The following is a 19,174-nucleotide window of genomic DNA, read 5'->3' on the forward strand; positions in this document are numbered from 1 at the left end:
TTTCCAGCAGTCTCTCAAGTTGGCTTGGAGTTCAGTTCAATTGGATGCTTTATTTTTGATCCAAGAGGCTGCTACAGGTTTTAACGCACTTTCAGTCAGTTTAGGATGATCCTATAGGGCTTATTCACTGCATGCACAAGCGACGTACTTATAGGTATCTGCCAGATAGATCCGGGATGGGCAACTTGTGGTCCTCTAGGTGTTTTGGCCTACGACTCCCAAGATCCTTCACTGTTGACTATGTTGGCTAGGACTGATGGGAGTTGTGGGCCAAAACATCTGGAGAGGCAACGAGTCCTCCAGCCCTGAAATAGACAGCAGGGACTTTCCCCCCCCCCCCCGCCTTATTGATGCACTGCAGTTTGAACCCACAGACATGTAATGGTACTGAAAATGAGTTTCCAATGCAGTCATTCTGGACTACTACAAAGTTTGCAGCTGCTGCATCTTGAAAGCCAGAGCTTTTAATTCGTTTATTATATATGGGTGTGCCCCACAAGATTCAGTCCAGACTCCGATTTGGAAAACAGCCCAATTTGACTCAGACTGATTCGCAGGCCACCTGATTCAATTTGGGGGCTGAATCCGAATCTCCGTGGAGATCCACAAAATACTATAAAAGCTTTTCTGTTTGACAAAATTGGATGAAGGTTTCAGGCATAGTAGGGGATGAACCCTGCAAGTGGTTTTTTTTTTTTTGCTAAGTGCCTTTAATGTTTGAAGGGAATTATCAGTTTTTTAAATATATATATATATATACACACACACACACACACACACACACACACACACACACACACACACACATATGGTTGCCCATTCTGAAGGGATTGTGCCTGCTAATTTTCAAATGAATAGGTGCAGGGGATTTTGTGCATACACATTCTTTCCAGTTTGGCAGTTTCCAAAACAGGATACTGTAATTGCCCTATGATCTTATTTGCAGTTGTTATAAAGATAAGATACAGCACAGAAGCAGCCCTCGCTAAGAAACTTGCAAAATATCAGGAGGAGAGGTGCCATGTTTTTTCTGGAAACAGAGTCTTCAAATTTGGGGGGAAGGTAGTGATTTGTTTATCCTTCTTTGTGTGTGGGTTTATTTTATTTGAGTCACAATTTATATGAAAATTGGCATATGTCATAGAGGTGTCTCTGGGCAAATTTTTCAGAAGGACAGGTGCAGGGTCTAGGGAGTGATGAGAAATGAAATACAGTTTAAGACATTTATTTTCTGCTCACTTGTTACCAAAGTTACAGAAAGTACAAAGTACAAAGGGTGAATGTGGAACATACAGTGACAGGGGAAGAGGGGTTTGAACATCCAGCATTTCCCAAACAAACACCCAGTTCAACACCTTCCCAGGTCCTACAGACTCCACCAAACCTCTTTTAACATACCTGCTCCAAGAACTAGCAAAGATTGCTGAATACTAGAAAGTCCTGCAGTACATTAGTTAGTCCTGTTCCAAAGACCTGGGATTGAAGAGCTCTGATAAAGCCATTCGCTGTGATGCCAGTCACAAATTATATTTCATCCTCCCCCTCCCCCTGATATCATCCTTCTATGGAGAGGTTGGAGGGAAAAGTTTTTGCAGATGCTGTCTGCGCCCCTCCTAATCTGAATCGCAAACAAAACTTAAGGAGGGTTCAAATTCAGATTGTCTGCTTCTGTGGAGCTGCACTTCCAATCTAACACCCCCTGAATCTGTCCATATCAGTCCGATTTTGTTTAGGATTCAGCCAAATCCGCCCGCCCTAAGATTGGCTAGAAAAGGTACTGTTAATGCTTGGTGTGACCAGAAGCCAGGGAGTTGTTGTCGAGAAGTGCAGCTCCCAACGGTCATGTCACCTTTTCACTCCCCATGATGCAAATGATGCAAACTGAGCCCATTGATTCATATGGCCTAATCTGTAGGGAGAGGCCAAAATTCGCCAATTTAATTCCTCCATATAAACAGTCCTGCTTAAAAGATATTAGAAGCACAGTCCCAGTTAAGAAGTTGTAACCGTACCATTATGGAAGGGGCAGATTCTCCTGTTTTCCCCAATGGTCACCTTCTAGGCCAGTTGACAGTCAGAGGGCCCTTTGGGGCCAGAAGAGCAATAGGACGCTTGTGCTGATGGACATCTCTTACAGATCTTCACAAGGTCTGTTCCTTGGGTTCTGCTGACAAAGCCCCCTTTGTATTTGATCTATCTGCTGATGAGGCAGGGAACATTTATCTGTGCCACAGCTCCCTCCCTCCTCACTGAGTTTTCATCTTCATTCTTGATGAAAGGGATCAGACACCAAGCTCCAGCTAATCACAGGGCAGGTTGGCTGGTTAGAGCCAAGGAGACTCTTCTGCTAATCTCATGAGATGGCGATGACATCTCTGCTCATCCCGGACTCACAGATGACCTCGCTGTCCTTTGAAGTAGGCTGGCTGAGTCCCCAGGCCAGAACAGTAGCGGATTAACGGAAAGAGTAATTCCCAATTCGATGCCCCCTGCACAACCACTGCACCCTGGACTTAGGCAAATACATTTTGCCCCTTGGTTCAATCTTAGACCAAGAGAGAACTGCTTTATCTGTAAGCAACTGCAAGGTGCCTTCTAAGAAATGGTGATAGGTTCGTCATCACCTCTCTCTCTTTGTTGCAGCAGTGGGGAAATCCTGACATTTCATATGTTGTGCTACAACTCCCATCATCCTTGACTACTGGCTACAGCTGCTGGGAGTTGGTGACCAGCAACAATGGATGGGAGGGACACACATTTCCCCAACTCTGCAGTAGATGCGACTTTTCACAGATAAGCAAAGAGAAGCCTATCTAGGGCCCTTAATGTCAAGGCAGTGAAGTGAGGGAAAGGGCTGGATTGTGTCACTATCCATACTAACATGTACTACAGAGGTAAGTGAGATATTATAAAAACTTTTTTAATATACTGATAAGTCACACTAGTTCCCAGAATTCAGGTATACTTCCACGGTAAAGCTGTATACTATAACATTAAAAAAGCACTGACTAGTACTCAAAGGCCATTGGAAAACACTCAAAGACCAAAACACTTAAAGACCACATGCGTTTCGACCCAACAGAGGTCTTCTTCAGTGGTTACATAAACTATACATGAAAAAACTAAGAATTATTTTCAAAATGCCATTGCCACTAGATGTTACAGTCACTTGCCTTTTGGAATGGAAAGTGGGCTACTATATTTTAGCTAATATCCAAAATTTGGAATAAGGCTTCATGTCCCAACTGTTAATATGGTATTTTGTTGGCAAGGAACCTCTTTTCAGTAGCAAGGCTAGCACCATTTGCACTAGTATTCTCACATGTACTTCTGATTGTTAACAGCCAGCTCCATGGAAGTTGGGAGTCCAACAACATCTGGAGGGGCATAGGTTCCTTACCCTTGCCATATATTTATTGTTCCTATGGATTTGCTGCGAGGCTCCTTGAACCTTCTGCTCAAGACATGAAGGGACGTGATAGATACACTCACTAACCAGCCAACCAGCAGCTGCTCCACATTGGTTTGTTCCAAGAATGTTCTCACTTCGGAACGAAAGCAACCACTTCTGGTGGGTTGCAACCAAAAAAATGTGGGTCGCAAAATCAGTGTAGATGGGTCTCAGCAAACCTGTTCCTGCCATGTTGGGCAATTGTGAAAGTAGGTCCCATGTTGCAAGTTGGGAGTCCGAGGCAGGTCTTGGATCTGGACCAGTTGAAGTCCACTGCTGTAGTAGAGACAGCTGTGATGGTGACTTCTGATAGTCCCTAGCTTAACCAATGGAAGAGGGGTGAGCTAATGGTCAGGACAGAGAGATGGATTGATGAACAAGCTATTTATTTATTTACTTATTTTTTTATTTATTTAATTTCTATACCATACAATAGCCGAAGCTTTCTGGGCTGTTCATTGTCTGAATGCCAGGGGCACACATGTTAACAGAAATGCCGACTTCATCAGATTAATCTCTCTTAGTTTTAATCCTGTGCCCACAGAACATGGGATGTCAACAGCTACTTTACTGCACGACACATTCCTTTCATTGTCTCCCAAGAGGACAGTCGGCAACACTGTGGGAACTGCCTTCGCAGCAAGCGCCCATCCCATCTCATCTGCTATGGAATCCTTGCATTGTCATCTCTTGGTAGCACATTGCTTAGGCCAATAAAACAGGGCCCCTAAGCAACTGGAACAATGAGTCTCTTCAGCAAACAAGGCACCGGCTAAGAACCAGAGCCATTTTATTCACCAGCTGGGCTAACGGAATGGTGGGAGGCTGCATTCATTCCTTCCCAAACCTCCACACCAGTCTTCCTGCTTGCTATCACATTTCAGTACACAATACATTTTTTTGTACAATGATCCCACCCCCCCCCCCCCACATACACACAGTTTGCATCTGGCATTGGAAGCTGAAAGACTTTGCAAACAGCTTATTAAACAGGCAACTTGCTGCATCTTACATGATTTAGATTTATAGCTTGCCCTAGCCCAATGGCCACCATACGGGTTCAGCAACATTTGCAAAGTCCCGGATCCCACAAGGTAGGGCGACCATATTTGGGAAACCAAAAAAGAGGACAATTGTTCATCTGTAGGAAGGGCTTTGAAACAGGAACTGGGGAAGACCAAACATAGATCTCAGCTGCCTTTTCCAGACAGCCATAGAATCGAGTTCAGGGTGGGAAGGTTTCAGGCTTGTAGGATCTACTTTGAGGTTCGTTCGTTTGTTGGTTGGTTTACCATAGGGTGACCATATTTGGGAAACCAAAAAAGAGGACACCTAGCGTGTGTTTGGGGGGAAGCAGCTTTCTGAGTCCTGCAGAAAATACGTTATTCCCCCGCCACCTTAAAGAACCCGATTGGAGTGGAGGAGGGGAAAGGATTTCATTCTGCACCACCACCATCCACTCCAATTGGGGCCTTTTCTATAATGTCCACGAATGACCCACTTTCCCCTTTAAGACCTCAATTGGAGCTCGGGGTGGGGGAATGATGTGCCTCAAGAAAGCATGTCATTCCCTCCTGCCATGCTAATGGCAGCCTTAAAGGGGAAGGTGTGTCATTCCAGGACATTATTGAAAATTATAGAAAATCCCCGACACCATGGAAAGAACAAAAACCAGGACAAATCCGGGGAAATCCTGACAGTTGATCACCCTACCACAAGGGTTCTCTTCCTTTTAAAAGTTGCATAGGTATTTCCACCAGATATAGCTTTACCCTTAGGAACGTAGGAAATAAAACAGCACTGAGCCAAAACCTGCCTTCCATGCCACTCTTAAAAGTCACAGAAATCCTCTCCAAGGGTCTGGACTAGGGAACACCAGATTTGAAAATGGCAGCTGCTAGGGCTTGCCCAAGTGATAGCTGGAGGGAACTTCAGTGAACTAGCAAGGCTACAAGTCACAATCAGTTTCAGTTCGACAGGAGGTGGTCTGATCGTCAGTTCTTGGAGTGTACAGAACACTTTTATGGTTTGGTACACCTATACTGCACATTCATTTACACCAATCGTTGTCCATGATTCCAACTAGGACTTGGCTTGCGCTAGCCCACAATACTGTAAATTCTGTGCAATTATATGAAGACATTTGTATAACCAATACCACTTCAAGACTTATGTATGAGAATAATTAGAAAGATCTGGGTGAATGGAAAGAACGGCACATTGACGACTTGGGATTAGGAAAACCGTATTGAGAAATCTATCGTCCCAGTTCCAAGTAACGGAGGCCTGGATTGCTATCAACCATCACGCCTATCTTTATAGGAAGGACTGGACTTAAGAGTAGATTCCTAGACTGCCCAATTTCAATTTTTACTAGTTTTCTGCAGGTTTGACAGTCAGTTTTGTCAGTAACCATGAGAAAATAACCAGCAACTTCTAATGCCCCGAGAACTGATGTTTTCCATCGTTTCTCCCCTGCGCCTTCATAAGCCTCTTTTTAAAGGATCTTGTTATATATACATCCTCATTTATTGTCAGCCACCTTAAAGGTCTTTTGCCAGGCAGAAAGGAGGGATATAGATATTTTAGATAGATTTTAAAAAGCTCTTGTGAATGTAGCTGTACACTTTATTATTTTTTAAGTCATCCCATATTTTTCTCCCAATTTCTGGGATGTGGAAATTACAGCTTCAATAAAGTTGTGTAGTGTAACGGAGCAGGAAGGATGGAGGTTCTGAAATGGACACTGTAGTGTGCTTTTGGCCTCTTCTGAGAGCGTACACATTTTAATTTATAAGACACTTGTAACCCTTTTTAACACTGAAAGGTAGCAAAACAATTAAAACCTGACAATTAAAGCTAGGGAGCATTTTAAAAGCCAGAACACTGCAGATAAAATGGATCCATAAGACACAAGACACTAAACACCTGTTGGTATATAACTCATGTGTTCCTAGCATGTGAACTAAAAGTCAATTTGACAATTAAGATCCTGTGTTCTGATGTTTGCCTGCTGGAACAGGTGGAAGTCAGCAAAATCTTCTGCCTCCCCAGGAGGCAAACATGAGAAGTGCTTGGTTGTTGTTCTATACGGAACTTTCTCTGATCACCTGTGGATCCTCTTACAAAAACCAAAAATCCAGGGTTAAAGGGACTGGGCATGGGATGGCCAGTGGAAAACATACCAAAGTAGATTCAAATGCAGGATCACCCCCTAGCTCATTCTTCCCCGACTTGGTGACCACCTGAAGGTTTGGACTACAATTCCAAGGATTCCTGACCATTGGCCATGATGGCTGTGGCCAAAAGAAGTTGAAGTCAAGACACCTGGAGGTTGGGGAAGGCCACCCAACCTACTAGGGTAACCATTTCTATAACCCTGCCGAACAATGGATTGTGGTAAATTCGTATGAAAACGTTCTTATACATATTAAGATACATACCTCAGCCTTGAAATACATTATCAGGGTGGCTTAGAAAGAATTAAAAAGCATACTATAAAATGATACAGTAAGCTTAAAAACAAATGGCAGAAAAATAATCGAAATAAAACAGAAAAGTTTAAAAGGCCAGCGGTTGGGAGAAGCATTTGCCTGACCGTGAAATGAAATCTAAGTGGGCACCAGGCAAACCTCTCTGGAGAGAGTATTCCAAAGCCGGCACTGCCAAAAATGCCCCTTTGCTCAGGGCAAACACGATTTTTACCCACTACTCATTCCATTTATGACATGTAGGTATGTTGCAGTGCACTGCTAAATGTGTCTGTGTGTGCTTGCACGAGCACATGCTTTTACAGTCTAAACAAAGTTGTGTAAAGTGGTAACATATTGGACAATGTACCAGGAGACACTAATTCTGGAGAACTCAGACTTAAATCTTGGGAACCTGTAGAACCAGACCTCAGAAGTAATTATTACACCAGACATTAGACAAAAGCAGCAGCATTCTCTTTAATATTAAAAACACAAGGAAAATCCTGCCTAAAACTACATCATTTAAACATATGTACAATTCTTAAAAAAAGAATATTACAACCTTTAAAGGAAAATATAGTATATTTTTCTATATAATACAAAAGACATGCATCTTTAAATCATTTATTTGCAAAACAACGAAAGTACAAATATAAGAACACTTGTTGCTTAGACAGCAATACTTTAATTTTGCCAAATGACTTTTCAAGGACTGGAGGGGGAGACTTTGATACATAAGAACTTTACGTGGTTTTCCATAGCTCAGACACGTACCATCAGGAAAGTTGCTCAAGAAAAAAAATATTGTGGAGGTTCAAGAAACTACTGGTATTGGTAACATACTACTGAACATATTTTCTTGAAGTAACTCATACGGATTTTAATGGGACAGGACATACTTGCAAATGATTGTTTAGGGAGAGAATTAAAAGCAATTTTGGAGACCATCTGAGGCAAAGTACAGGCTGTACCTGTGACTTAAAACTGGCACACCTACATACTCATTAGCACCAAACTAAACATGGATAGCTGTTGCAGAATCCTGAATAATTGGATCTGTTAATCTCATTCTTAAATTGTCAAAAGCACTTCTAAAGAGTTAAAGGCCAAAAGGTGAACAAAAAGAAAAGTTCAAAATTTGTGGGGAAAGTGCTGCAGTTGACATTTTTCTGTCTTAGTTGCATAAAATTAACATAATTTGTATCTCTTTTTCATGAGAATGAACTCCAGATACCAAAGAATTGATGGCAGTTAAGCAACGCTTACTCTGCCTCAGTCATATATTCCGATAATTTTGTAAATGAGAAAAATGCAGGACAGCCATTCAAGGAAAATTTAATAAGGCCAAGATGCTATGAGAAATGAAACAACAAATTTAGGCTTCTACTTATTGGGTCCCAAAGCGCTCTCTGTAAACCTAAAGACTAGAAATACAAAAAAGCTGGCATTCTAAAGATTTTAAATGAGATACCCTAAGTCTGAAGAAAGTGCTTTGGAGTCTTTAAGAAAGGCCCACAAAAATATCATGTGTAGCAAACTTTAAAAGTCAATGACAACTTAACTGGATACCAAGTAGGATGGTACAATGTTGTCCATCAGGATGAGTAAAAACAGGTTTTTCTAGTTTCCGGGACAGAAGTAACTAATCAGAATCCGAGAGTGAGAACTGAATGAGCACTTGGATCTGAGAAACTGGATCACCTGTATATGCTTTCTAAGATTCATACACTTCTATGATTGAAGGGGAATGCATGATCCCCTTGAAATATAAAGGCAATATATAACTTTTATAAATAAAATACAATAAAGGGGGAAAACACTTAAAACAGTGTCACATAATGCAAATAAAGCAGTCCTTGATGAGATTCTGCTAATATGATCGATTGCAGATTCTTTCCCAGCCTCCAAACATGACTCTCAGTTCAACATCTAAGACTCATATCACCTGCCTGGGTCTCCTGAATCAAAGTGGCTCCATGTTACTGAAGCGATGCCAGATCCCTTACATTCCTACATCAAAAGTATCCTGACATTCTTGCTTTCTGAAAAGGTATCTATGTCCAAACCAGCTGGGACACTGTATCTAAACAGGGCAAAGTAGTTTACAGGGGCAAGACACCCTCTCCAAGGCAATTGAAAAGTAATTTCTTTGAAGTCTAAAGCCATTATCAAGTTCACTGTGGAGACAGACAACAAAGACATTCTGTAGGTCTGACAGTAAACCAAATCATATCTTGTACCAATTCCCTATCCGAAAGTGTCCTTGCATAGTAACCCAGATAAATGCTGTGAATTCTCATTAGGGAGCCTTATTTATAAAATTATATAATATACATCATATATTATATAAAATAATCACACACTATATACACACACAGCATTTGACATTTGCTGCAACAGTTATAAAAATACAGAGCCTGTTTTTTTCTTTTTTTAATCTCACACATACACAAACGTTACTCAGTGTGGAACATTGCACCCGTGGGCTCCTCCTCCTCCTCCTCCTCTCTTCTGTAAGGGTTCTCACAATTTCTATTAGGGCATCTTTGCCCTTTCTTCTATCCCCCCCCATTCCCCCCACCCCACCCCCCGGCACATGGGGTGTTTCTGTTTCCTGGCCCCAGCTAGGAAAATGAATTCATATTGCTGTAGGGCAACTGTAAATTTAGAAGTATGTGCCTCTTATTCCCAGAAAAGGTATTTTACAAGCGTAAGGTGGCTTTTCTGTTTGTAGGTTTTATAACGCTGGTTAAAACTAGGAGAGGAGGGAAAATATGCAGCTAGCTTTGTGGCACACACATTTGCACCTTCAGCTTTGTTCGGAGCAGCACAGGCAGATTTCTTAAAGCCACATATACAGCTATTGTACAAGGGAGTGGCAAGTTTGACACCACACTTTTAATAGTGCAGGTTGCAGCAGATATTCCATTCTCCAAAGACATGAAGCGTGGACGTTACACTTTCTGCAACTCCTCTCTCCTGGCTGCCCTACTTTAATCCCCACCTTCCAAGGTATTAAAATACAGTATAATCACAGTAATCTTTGGAAGGCCCAAGGCAAAGAACTCAAGTTTGAAGCTTATATCTAAATCAAATGAACAGAATGTAGTGAGAACACATTTCATCAGAGGCCTTAATCTACACTTGATTGTGCCATGCTCCAGTGTATTTACAAAGCAGCCAAAGTAAGAACTCTTTTCTTGACCACTTTCTAGTGAAGACGAGTATGGAAGCCTTTGATTTGTTTATAGGATGTTTTGTACCACCTGTTTCACAGGAACAGTTGGTGCAATCTAACTCATTCCTCAAACTTGTCTCTGTTGAGTGCGGATCTTTTGGTGATTAGTGACAAAATAATGAGAAAGTTAAAAAGTACTAACTCCTTTTAGATTAATTTGGACAAATATTCTGAACTTCTTTCATTTTGGTCATTTTCTTCCATCACTTCGCCATCAGCTCTGCTTCTTTATTTTTTAAAAAGTTTATTGCATCTATGAACCTATTTACCTATAAAACAATCCCCAGAAATAGACACCTTGTTTTCTTTAGGGAGGAGGACCCATTTCCAATCTAGCACAACTCTGGCTGCTTTCCTATATCATAGATGCATACAATTGTTCTCCCCACCCCTCTTGTTTTTTTGCACAGCACCCTACAACGTTATTAGACAAGCTAACCCAATCCAAAGAGTGTGAAGCATGTACTGTATGTACAGGGCATATTAAAGGAACACAGAAGGAAAACACACACATTTAGAATGGCAACAAAGGTGCTGGTATAAAATACCCACGCTCAACTCTTCCACCCACCCAGCAGTAAAGGCTACATATGCTTCTGCCAATAATTCTTGCTGCAGTAATATTATGTTCTCTATTTTGTGCCTCTTGCTATCTGGAACTAGCAAGGCAAGAATTCAATATTTATATTTATTATTATCATCTATATACCATTTTATTTGCTAAAAAGCCATCAAGCCATACCCTTCCTACACTGACTTAAGCTTTACTGCAGGCCTGGCATTATTCACCTAGAACTGACTGAGAACCATTTGGTATTCAGAGTGAACGAATTCAGATTGATATGCTTCCATTGCAAACTCAAAGGTTTCATATTAAGTTTTTTAGAATTAGGTGGTGAATACTTCACTAATACGTTGTAATAGTTAACATGGAATTGTTCTGCTTCCATTTGCATGGGACCATCCTGTTGGATTATGCTCCTGAACTGTAAATTATAAACCACAGATCAACTTGGGCCTGAACTACTCCAATCAGTGGGTTTCCTAATTATTATTTTTTACACTATACTGCAACTGTATTTTTCCAATGACAACTGGAGGACACTCTAATATGTCCCCCCAAAATTAGTACATACCCCTCAGATAGTCACAATGATTTCACCCTGGGAGGGGTGGGAGGAATTTCACAAGGCATAAATAATATGAAAAAGGCTTTAAAAACATACATTCATAGGACACTACAACAAAAAATAAATAGCAATTCTTATAATTAACATCCTGTTGTCAGTCCCTTTCAGCGACGCTGCTGTGCAGTTACTGGCTTTAAGTGGGGTAGGGAGGGAAGAGCCTTCTTTAAGTCTCTTGTATTTGGAGCTGTCGAAGGCTCCCCAAACTGTCCAATGAAACGCCATTTGAAATCCTTTCTGTCTTTTCGCTACAGTCTTTAGGAAGAGGCTGAAGAATGAGGGGGCTCCAGCTCAACATGCAATTGGATGTTTCCGAATGTGCATTGCTTTCTGCAAATCAAAGCACAACTATTAGTATCCGTTTGTCTACCACTTTTGCAACCCCAACAACGAGCAAGATCCCAAAAGGCCTCATGCAAGCCGCAGCAGGCTGACAAGCAAGAACACCATTTGCTGACTCATCAACGTCTCCTGCACCCCCTTTTCCTGCAGCCTAAGCTTTCAGCCTGATTAATCTCGGTTGTTGAAATATAAGATTGCAGCTGAAGGTGGTCCTGGCAAAGATTTAAATAAATTAGCACAGAGAATAGAATAAATCAGTCATCACAACAAAATCAGAGGAGAGCATTGGATGAATTCCATTTTTTAAAGAAGTTCATAATTTAGCAAAACACCTGAAAGCCACTGGAACACTAGCTCTCATCACATGGATAGTTAGCCACAAGAAGCTGACTTATTTGATCTCAGGCTTTTTTTGGTTTTGGTGCAGTCAAGTGAAGATGTTCTGGTAGTAAGTAAACTGCAGTCATATAGAAGCCAATTGTATTAGGACCATTTGACCTAATAACCTTGTATAAACTATCATCAGAGATCACATTTATCTGATAGTGCCAGTTATTGATTGTTAGTACTTCAGGTTATAATGTAATCACCGAAATTACTCTTGTGACTTTGACATGCATGTCACCAGTGTGATAGCAAAGGGCGGGCGCTGCAGACAAACGGAACACCCCTAGAAAGATCTACAGATTGTCTCCGTGGATAATAAAGGATTGTACCCTAAAGATTATGAATATTGTAAATAATGTGTGTTGCGATGTTAGCAACTTTGTATTTTGTAATGGTCTTTGTGCCACAAACAAATAAACTATTCATTCATTCACAGAAATGCTGTTTCCCCCTTCCCCCAAAAGCGAATGAAAAGATCAATTTAGAAAAGTTGATTTCTGTCCAGCCATTATGGCCATTATTATTATGCCATTTAATCATCAATGCACATACTGATTAAATGGAACTATTTGTGCACAAATGGTTGTAAGGTTGCAGTGTGTGTAGGTTGTGTATTACTTAAAGTAGTAAGAATTAGTTTACTTGCTGAGACAGCATGTTAATATGCACTGTAGAGCAATTGTATTTTTCCACCTTCCCAAAACTCTTGCATACCTTCTATACAATCTGTATTGAGCGGATTCACATTTTCTTGACAACAGGAGTCCTGAGGAGAAGGGGGCTCCACTTTCTCCTTGCTGTCTTCCTCTGTCTCAATGTTGCGTCCAGCGACTGAGGATGCTAAGCACATAGCGACCATCATATGATTCAATGGTTTCATTTCTAAACTGTCCTGCTGATAAGGTGCTATGATGGGCATCACAGGAACAGTGTTGCTGCCAAAAGTGCCACTGGTTTTAGTGAAACACCTAAGGAAAAACAAACAAACGAAAACACTGAAAAACGGAACATTACACACAAGTAATGTTGTTACCAAGCAGTAAAACACAGATAATTCTTTTTGTTACCATCACTTGCCAAGTGCGGTCTTGCATATTTTCTTCGATTAGGATAAACTTTGGAAATATAACAAGTGACCCTCAATGCCAATTTGCTCTCTGAATTAGTAACATGCCCCCTGTTAAAGTACTACTGACAGAGCTATTACATTCAATATTGGATTCTTCACCATTGTAAACCCAGAGAGTGAGAACACGTTTTCTGACTCTTCTCAGAATAGACTCTTCAATAATTCTCTCTCGTTCTGGATTGTGAAAGGCTAGTTGAACAGGAAAGGAAGTCAATTCCTTATAGCTGAAGTTACTTAGCCGTTGAACAACAAAAAAGGCAGCTTACAGCTAAAATCCTTTGTAGATATGCCCAGCACTAATCCAAAGAGTTGGGAAGCTGCCAGTACTATAAATGTTTGCAGCTGGAGTACCAGCTTCCAAGGACACTGGGGCGGTTATCAACTTGTTTTTCCAACATTCATGGTAAATGCTAACAAACACTTACTATATTATTTGTAATTAAACATCCATTTAGTGAAAAACCACATCACACCCACGTCTATTTAGGGCAGACGTATGAACTGAAAATCTGTGACACTGAACATCTGAACTATAAGGCATGTTTCCCTTAAACGATGATAAAAAGTGAATAGTTGAAGCAGCAGAAATGTTTTGTCATTTTGATAACTCCTTCCAGTCCGTATTTTAACATTTGCATCCCGAAGCTTATTCTTGCTACAAAAGAAGATGCCTGGTAGCAACTTAAAGATACTACATTGGATCCAGTCTCAATCATGACTAACTTGCCCCATCGATTGCAATGGAACTACTCTACACATGACTCAACTCATAAGTTAAACAAGAGCTTGAAACAAAGCATAGGAGACGCTCTTCCACCAAACTGGATGGGGGAGCGGGGAAGAGACTTGGTGTATACTTCCATGGCATTCATTCATTTCTCATTGGTGTTATGGTTTGGTTGCTCTCCATAATTCTCGTAGGAAGGAGATAATTAACATGCAGCTGTCTCAAATTATTCCTTGGCAACCACACCACTTATTGTCAATGGCTGTCAAAATACATCCTAAAGCTACATAATATTTAGCTTTACGGAATGAAATTTTGTTACGTGGAACTTTCTTTAGCCACAGAAGCAGAACCATACTTAGAAATGCTTTATTATTTATACAGTGCCATGAACATACTTGGCACTTTAGAGACGCAATAAATAAATAAATAAACATCTCCCTGCGGCAACTAATTTACCATCTAAATTTTGTCAGCTGGAGAGACAATGGAGAAAATGTTCTCCCTCAGCATTTTTAAACAGCATTTTTATGAACCTGTTCAGACAACGCACTAAGCCACAGTGATTAAGCATTTTGAGCTAAACATTAAGCTTAGCGTGTGGTGTGAACCATTCCTAACCATGGTGGCTACAAAACCACGTTTTAAACAAGCTCACTAACCACTTGCTTCAAAAGGGTTAGTGGCCTAACCATGGCTTAGCTTGTTGTCTGAATAGCTAAAAGGTTTGGCTTTTTGTAGCCAGGGTGGAACTACAAGTTTGCAGTATGGTTTGTCTTTTGGTCTGATTTTATTTGGAAAGGTGCTGCAATCATGTCTGACTTACAACCCACACCGAGTGCCTGGAATGGGGGCTAAGGATTAAAGAGAGGTTAATGCTGTGTGTCTAAAGTAACCAAATTCTAAATACTTGAATGATTCAGAACACAGGCAACTACGGTACAAGCTCTGGTTGTGCAATCCTGGGATTGCCATTACATGCGTCTTCAATACAGAAAGGCTAGAATGCCTGTACTGCATGAATACCAAGGGGAAAAAATCATGGCAACATGAAGCTACTATACAGTTCTACAATACAACGATCTGTTTTAGAAGCTGTGCTTACTTAAGCTGACAGCAAAGGAATTAAGAGAGGCTCAGGCCTAAGCCATTTAATTTCCGCTTGTTTTATATTGAGGGGGAAGAAAATGGCTATATTCTGACCCAAACAAACTTCAAAGTGTTTGCATGAAGAGTTTTCCCTTACTGCATGAGCCACTAAGCTCAAAATATACAGCAATACAAGGAGTACATTTTATCATCTGCAAAGTAGGACCATTACTTCAGGTTTATTTTAAATAGTCCAACTAGTCAAACATTAGTGTTGATCTGCAAACACTGAGTTTATTTGATTTAAGGGTCCAGAAGGGTCAATCAAGACCAAATTAGCCCTAGGACTCATCCTGGGCATTCCATGTGTTCCCCCAGACAGCCGGCAGCTTCAAGTCAGCCACTGTGCACAATGTTTGCCAATAGGAAGCCACGGAAGGGTGGGACCTAAAGAGATGCTGATTGAGCTTCCACCCGTGCACTGGTATTTCTGAACCCTCCTCTCCTCAAAGAGCCACACTTGAAAGCTGAGTGTTTCTGTGGAGCAACATCTGATACACCAACAGGAGCTGCAGTTAGACTGGGAAAACCAAAGAATGCAAGTGCATGTGTAACCCCTATGGAGTAGATGGTTTAGTCCCTTGGGCGGGGCTCTCACTCAGAGGGAGGGCTAGAGAAGAAACAGTTCTGCTGAAAGCTGAATATTGGGAGTTCTGTTTAATTATAAGCACTTATGACCTTGTAGAAGGTAAATTGAACTATTAATTGTGTACAGTAGCATTTCAAGGAGGTAGGGAATCATTGTTTTGCATTTTTGATAGCTGTACTAATTATATTGTTGCAGGGCTAATACTCTGAACTGTTTTCTTACTGCTTTGAGATTGCCCTGTGAAATAAAAGTTGAGAAAGAGTCCGCAAAAGAGACTTCCAGAGCACTCGGCTCCTGGAGATGCAGAACCACGCGAGCTTGAGCTACAAGCAAGAGATCCATGTTTTTGTTGTTGCTGTTTGCACACAGAAGGACAGATTGTGGCATATTTCTGTGATTGAATGTTTACTAAAAACATGTCTTGTTCAAGTTATATACATATTTTCTTTGCAAGTTTATTCTAATTAAGCCCCATAAAACCTACATAAATAGAAGTTATACATGCACAGGAGTGCTTGGGGCACACATGGCACACTTGACTGACTAGTTTTTGTTGTACCTGTTCCTAGACTGTTGGAGGTGAAGGAAGGGGGGGCTGGCACAAAATTAAGACATCCAACGATCTTCATACACCCACATATAAGTTATTATCTTTGTTCCTACTAGTTCTACTCAAATTTCCCCTAAACATCCAAATCACCTTGAAGTGAGCATCTGGACCTCTTCAAGGCTTGTATACTATTGCTATTATTATTTATTTATATAGCGCCATCAATGTACATGGTGCTGTACAGAGTAAAACAATAAAATAGCAAAACCCTGCCGCATAGGCTTACATTCTAATAAAATCATAATAAAACAATAGGAAGGGGGAAGAGAATGCACCGAACAGGCACAGGGTAGGGTAAAACTAACAGTATAAAAGTCAGAGCAAAATCAAGTTTTAAAAGCTTTAGGAAAAAGAAAAGTTTTTAGCTGAGCTTTAAAAGCTGCGATTGAACTTGTAGTTCTCAAATGTTCTGGAAGAGCGTTTCAGGCATAAGGGGCAGCAGATGATGTTGTGCAGACTTTATACTGTTAGTTTTACCCTACCCTGTGCCTGCTTGCATTCTCTTCCCCTCCTTATTGTTTTACTATGATTTTATTAGATTGTAAGCCTATGCAGCATAGTCTTGCTATTTACTGTTTTACTCTGTACAGCACCATGTACATTGATGGTGCTATATAAATAAATAAATAAATAAATAAATAAATAAATAATAATAATAACAGAAGAAAATGGACGAAGCCGAGCATACATGTCATTTCAAATAATAAAAACAATAGTAATATTTACAAGAGTCAACCAGCCAAATGAGGCTGTCCATCTTTGGTTCAAAAACCAGCTACATGTTTGCCCCTGGCTACTGCGCCGCACAAGGTAAAGGCTGCTATCTTTCAAGCTCTGCGCTTCCTTTGAAGACACGTGCATCTAGTTCAGCCAAAACCATGCTATTTCACTCCGCTCTGCAAAATATGGAACTTTGCAAAATACGCCTGTTACTATCATGGGATTTTGTTTTCCTCAAGACTAGTCTACAGAATTGCATTATTTCACACAATAAGGAACTGCACACTTCATCACAACATGTGCAAACGTCATGGCATGCTGCCCACAAAGCAGAGATTTTAAAATTAAACAAAACGTTAATGGCGGCCAAGAGTTTTGTGGCACTGGATGGTTTTCATATGAACCTGGTGATTATATAAAGCCTCGCTGAAGTGTTGTTTAACATCTGGTTGCCATGGAGCTTGCCCTGCATCACACAAAAAATGCCCTTACTGAGCATAAACTGGTTCTCTGTTTCAAAGAACTGTTTTATGTACAAGCTTTTCCCCTTTTAGCCTGAGAGTTTCACACTGAACTATGCAACAGCAAACAATGAAGAGACGTATCCTAAAAGAGGCAATTCCCTTGTCTGATGCTACAGTTTGAAACACTGGATGTGGTGCTCAGCCTGCCCCTGAGCTGAGGCCTCAGGAGAAAGGTGCCCAGGTACCTCAAAGGAAGATGTAAATACTGCATTTTTGGAGACATTCAGCTTATCACATATCTGTGTGACAAGAGCTCTTTAAGCTACTGGGAATTCTGTGTTAAAACGCCCCCCCCCAAAAAAAATTACATTTTCAAACTGGAAATATACAAATTTCATCTACATGCTCTGTTTGGCTGTACAGAGATTGTGGGGCGTGGTGTGCTTGGCCTATGTTGGAGTCTCATTTTATTTTAAGTCAAGGTAAAAGGATAATAGGAAAATAGATTTGACCTAATGGTCTGTTGCAAGCAATATCACAAGGCAAGGAGATGTTGCCGATGATGCACCAACTGGGAACAAGGCTGTGGTGGGGAGATGGAACCGAAGGAGTGGTGGCAGTACTGTGCCTCCTGCCCAAATGGAGGCTTGTCTCACTCTTTGGAAAGCATACTGCTAAAATAACCACCAAAAGTTGGTGTTAAGATAAACTTGGAGAAGTTCAGGCTTATCCATATTCAGCAGGAAGGTAAGGGAGTGTAGATCTTGCAGATTTATATCCTGAGACAGCAGCACCAGATGGTACCGTAGCTTGCGCTGGACTAAAATGGAAAAGGAAGGAACCTCTCGTGCAAGCCCTTGAGTCATTGCTGACTCCGAGAGGGACGCCTGCTTTCGCTGATGTTTTCTTGGCAGACTTCATAGCGGGGTGGTTTGCCATTGCCTTCCCCAGTCGCAGTTACCTTTCCCCCAGCTAGCTGGGTACTCATTTTACTGACCTCGGAAGGATGGAAGGCTGAGTCGACCTGAGCCGGCTGCCTGAGAACCAGCTTCCGCTGGGATCGAACTCAGGCCGTGGGGAGAGTTTCGGATGCAGTAACTGCCACAGTACCAGTGCTTTTTGTAGCCAGGGTAGAACTACAAGTTCACAGTATGGTTTGTCTTTTGGTCTGATTTTATTTGGAAAGGTGCTGCAATCATGTCCAACTTACAACCCACACTGAGTGCCTGGAATGGGGGCTAAGGATTAAAGAGAGGTTAATGCTGTGTGTAGTGGTAGTACCCACTACCACTGCCACAGTACCCACTACCACTGCCACTCTGCGCCACAGTACCATGCTACAGATGGTACTGTAGCATTCAATAAATTCCATCAAGTCATGGTTGAGGTGGCAGAAATCTTAGTATGCCTAAACATCAGGAATACACAACCTCTACTTGAAAGCCATTAAAATGCACATTTGTAGTGAGTAATCGGAAAAGACTGAAACACAGAGAGCCAATGCTCATTTTATCCTCTCTTCTCTGGCAGATTACCTGTTATTGTTCCGACAGTTCCGGCAGTTGGCACACTCTGAAGGGTCGGTCTGAGACATCGTTGTGTATACTTCACCGCCCTGGATGATGGGGGGGTGGGGAGGAGGGAGAATCAGAATAAATACAAGTCATTAAGGATTGCATCTGTGACAGCTAGACAAGTGGGTACAACC

At 41.2% G+C, this 19,174-nt stretch overlaps 1 protein-coding gene across 2 annotated transcripts in view; it reads right to left on the bottom strand.

The window, feature by feature from the left end:
• Window positions 1-9,644: 9,644 nt before the first annotated feature.
• The window catches only part of CDON (cell adhesion associated, oncogene regulated), a 122,604-nt gene continuing 113,074 nt past the window's right edge, over window positions 9,645-19,174 (bottom strand). For both annotated transcript variants that reach the window (XM_063139543.1, XM_063139542.1), the window contains exons 18-20: window positions 19,002-19,081; window positions 12,793-13,046; window positions 9,645-11,679 (exon numbers count right to left, since the gene is read on the bottom strand). In XM_063139543.1, coding sequence (XP_062995613.1) covers window positions 11,516-11,679; window positions 12,793-13,046; window positions 19,002-19,081 — 498 coding nt within the window. In that variant the 3' untranslated portion in view covers window positions 9,645-11,515. The remainder of the gene's footprint in view (window positions 11,680-12,792; window positions 13,047-19,001; window positions 19,082-19,174) is intronic.

Source organism: Elgaria multicarinata, chromosome 12, assembly GCF_023053635.1.
Source record: "Elgaria multicarinata webbii isolate HBS135686 ecotype San Diego chromosome 12, rElgMul1.1.pri, whole genome shotgun sequence".
Taxonomy (NCBI): domain Eukaryota; kingdom Metazoa; phylum Chordata; class Lepidosauria; order Squamata; family Anguidae; genus Elgaria; species Elgaria multicarinata.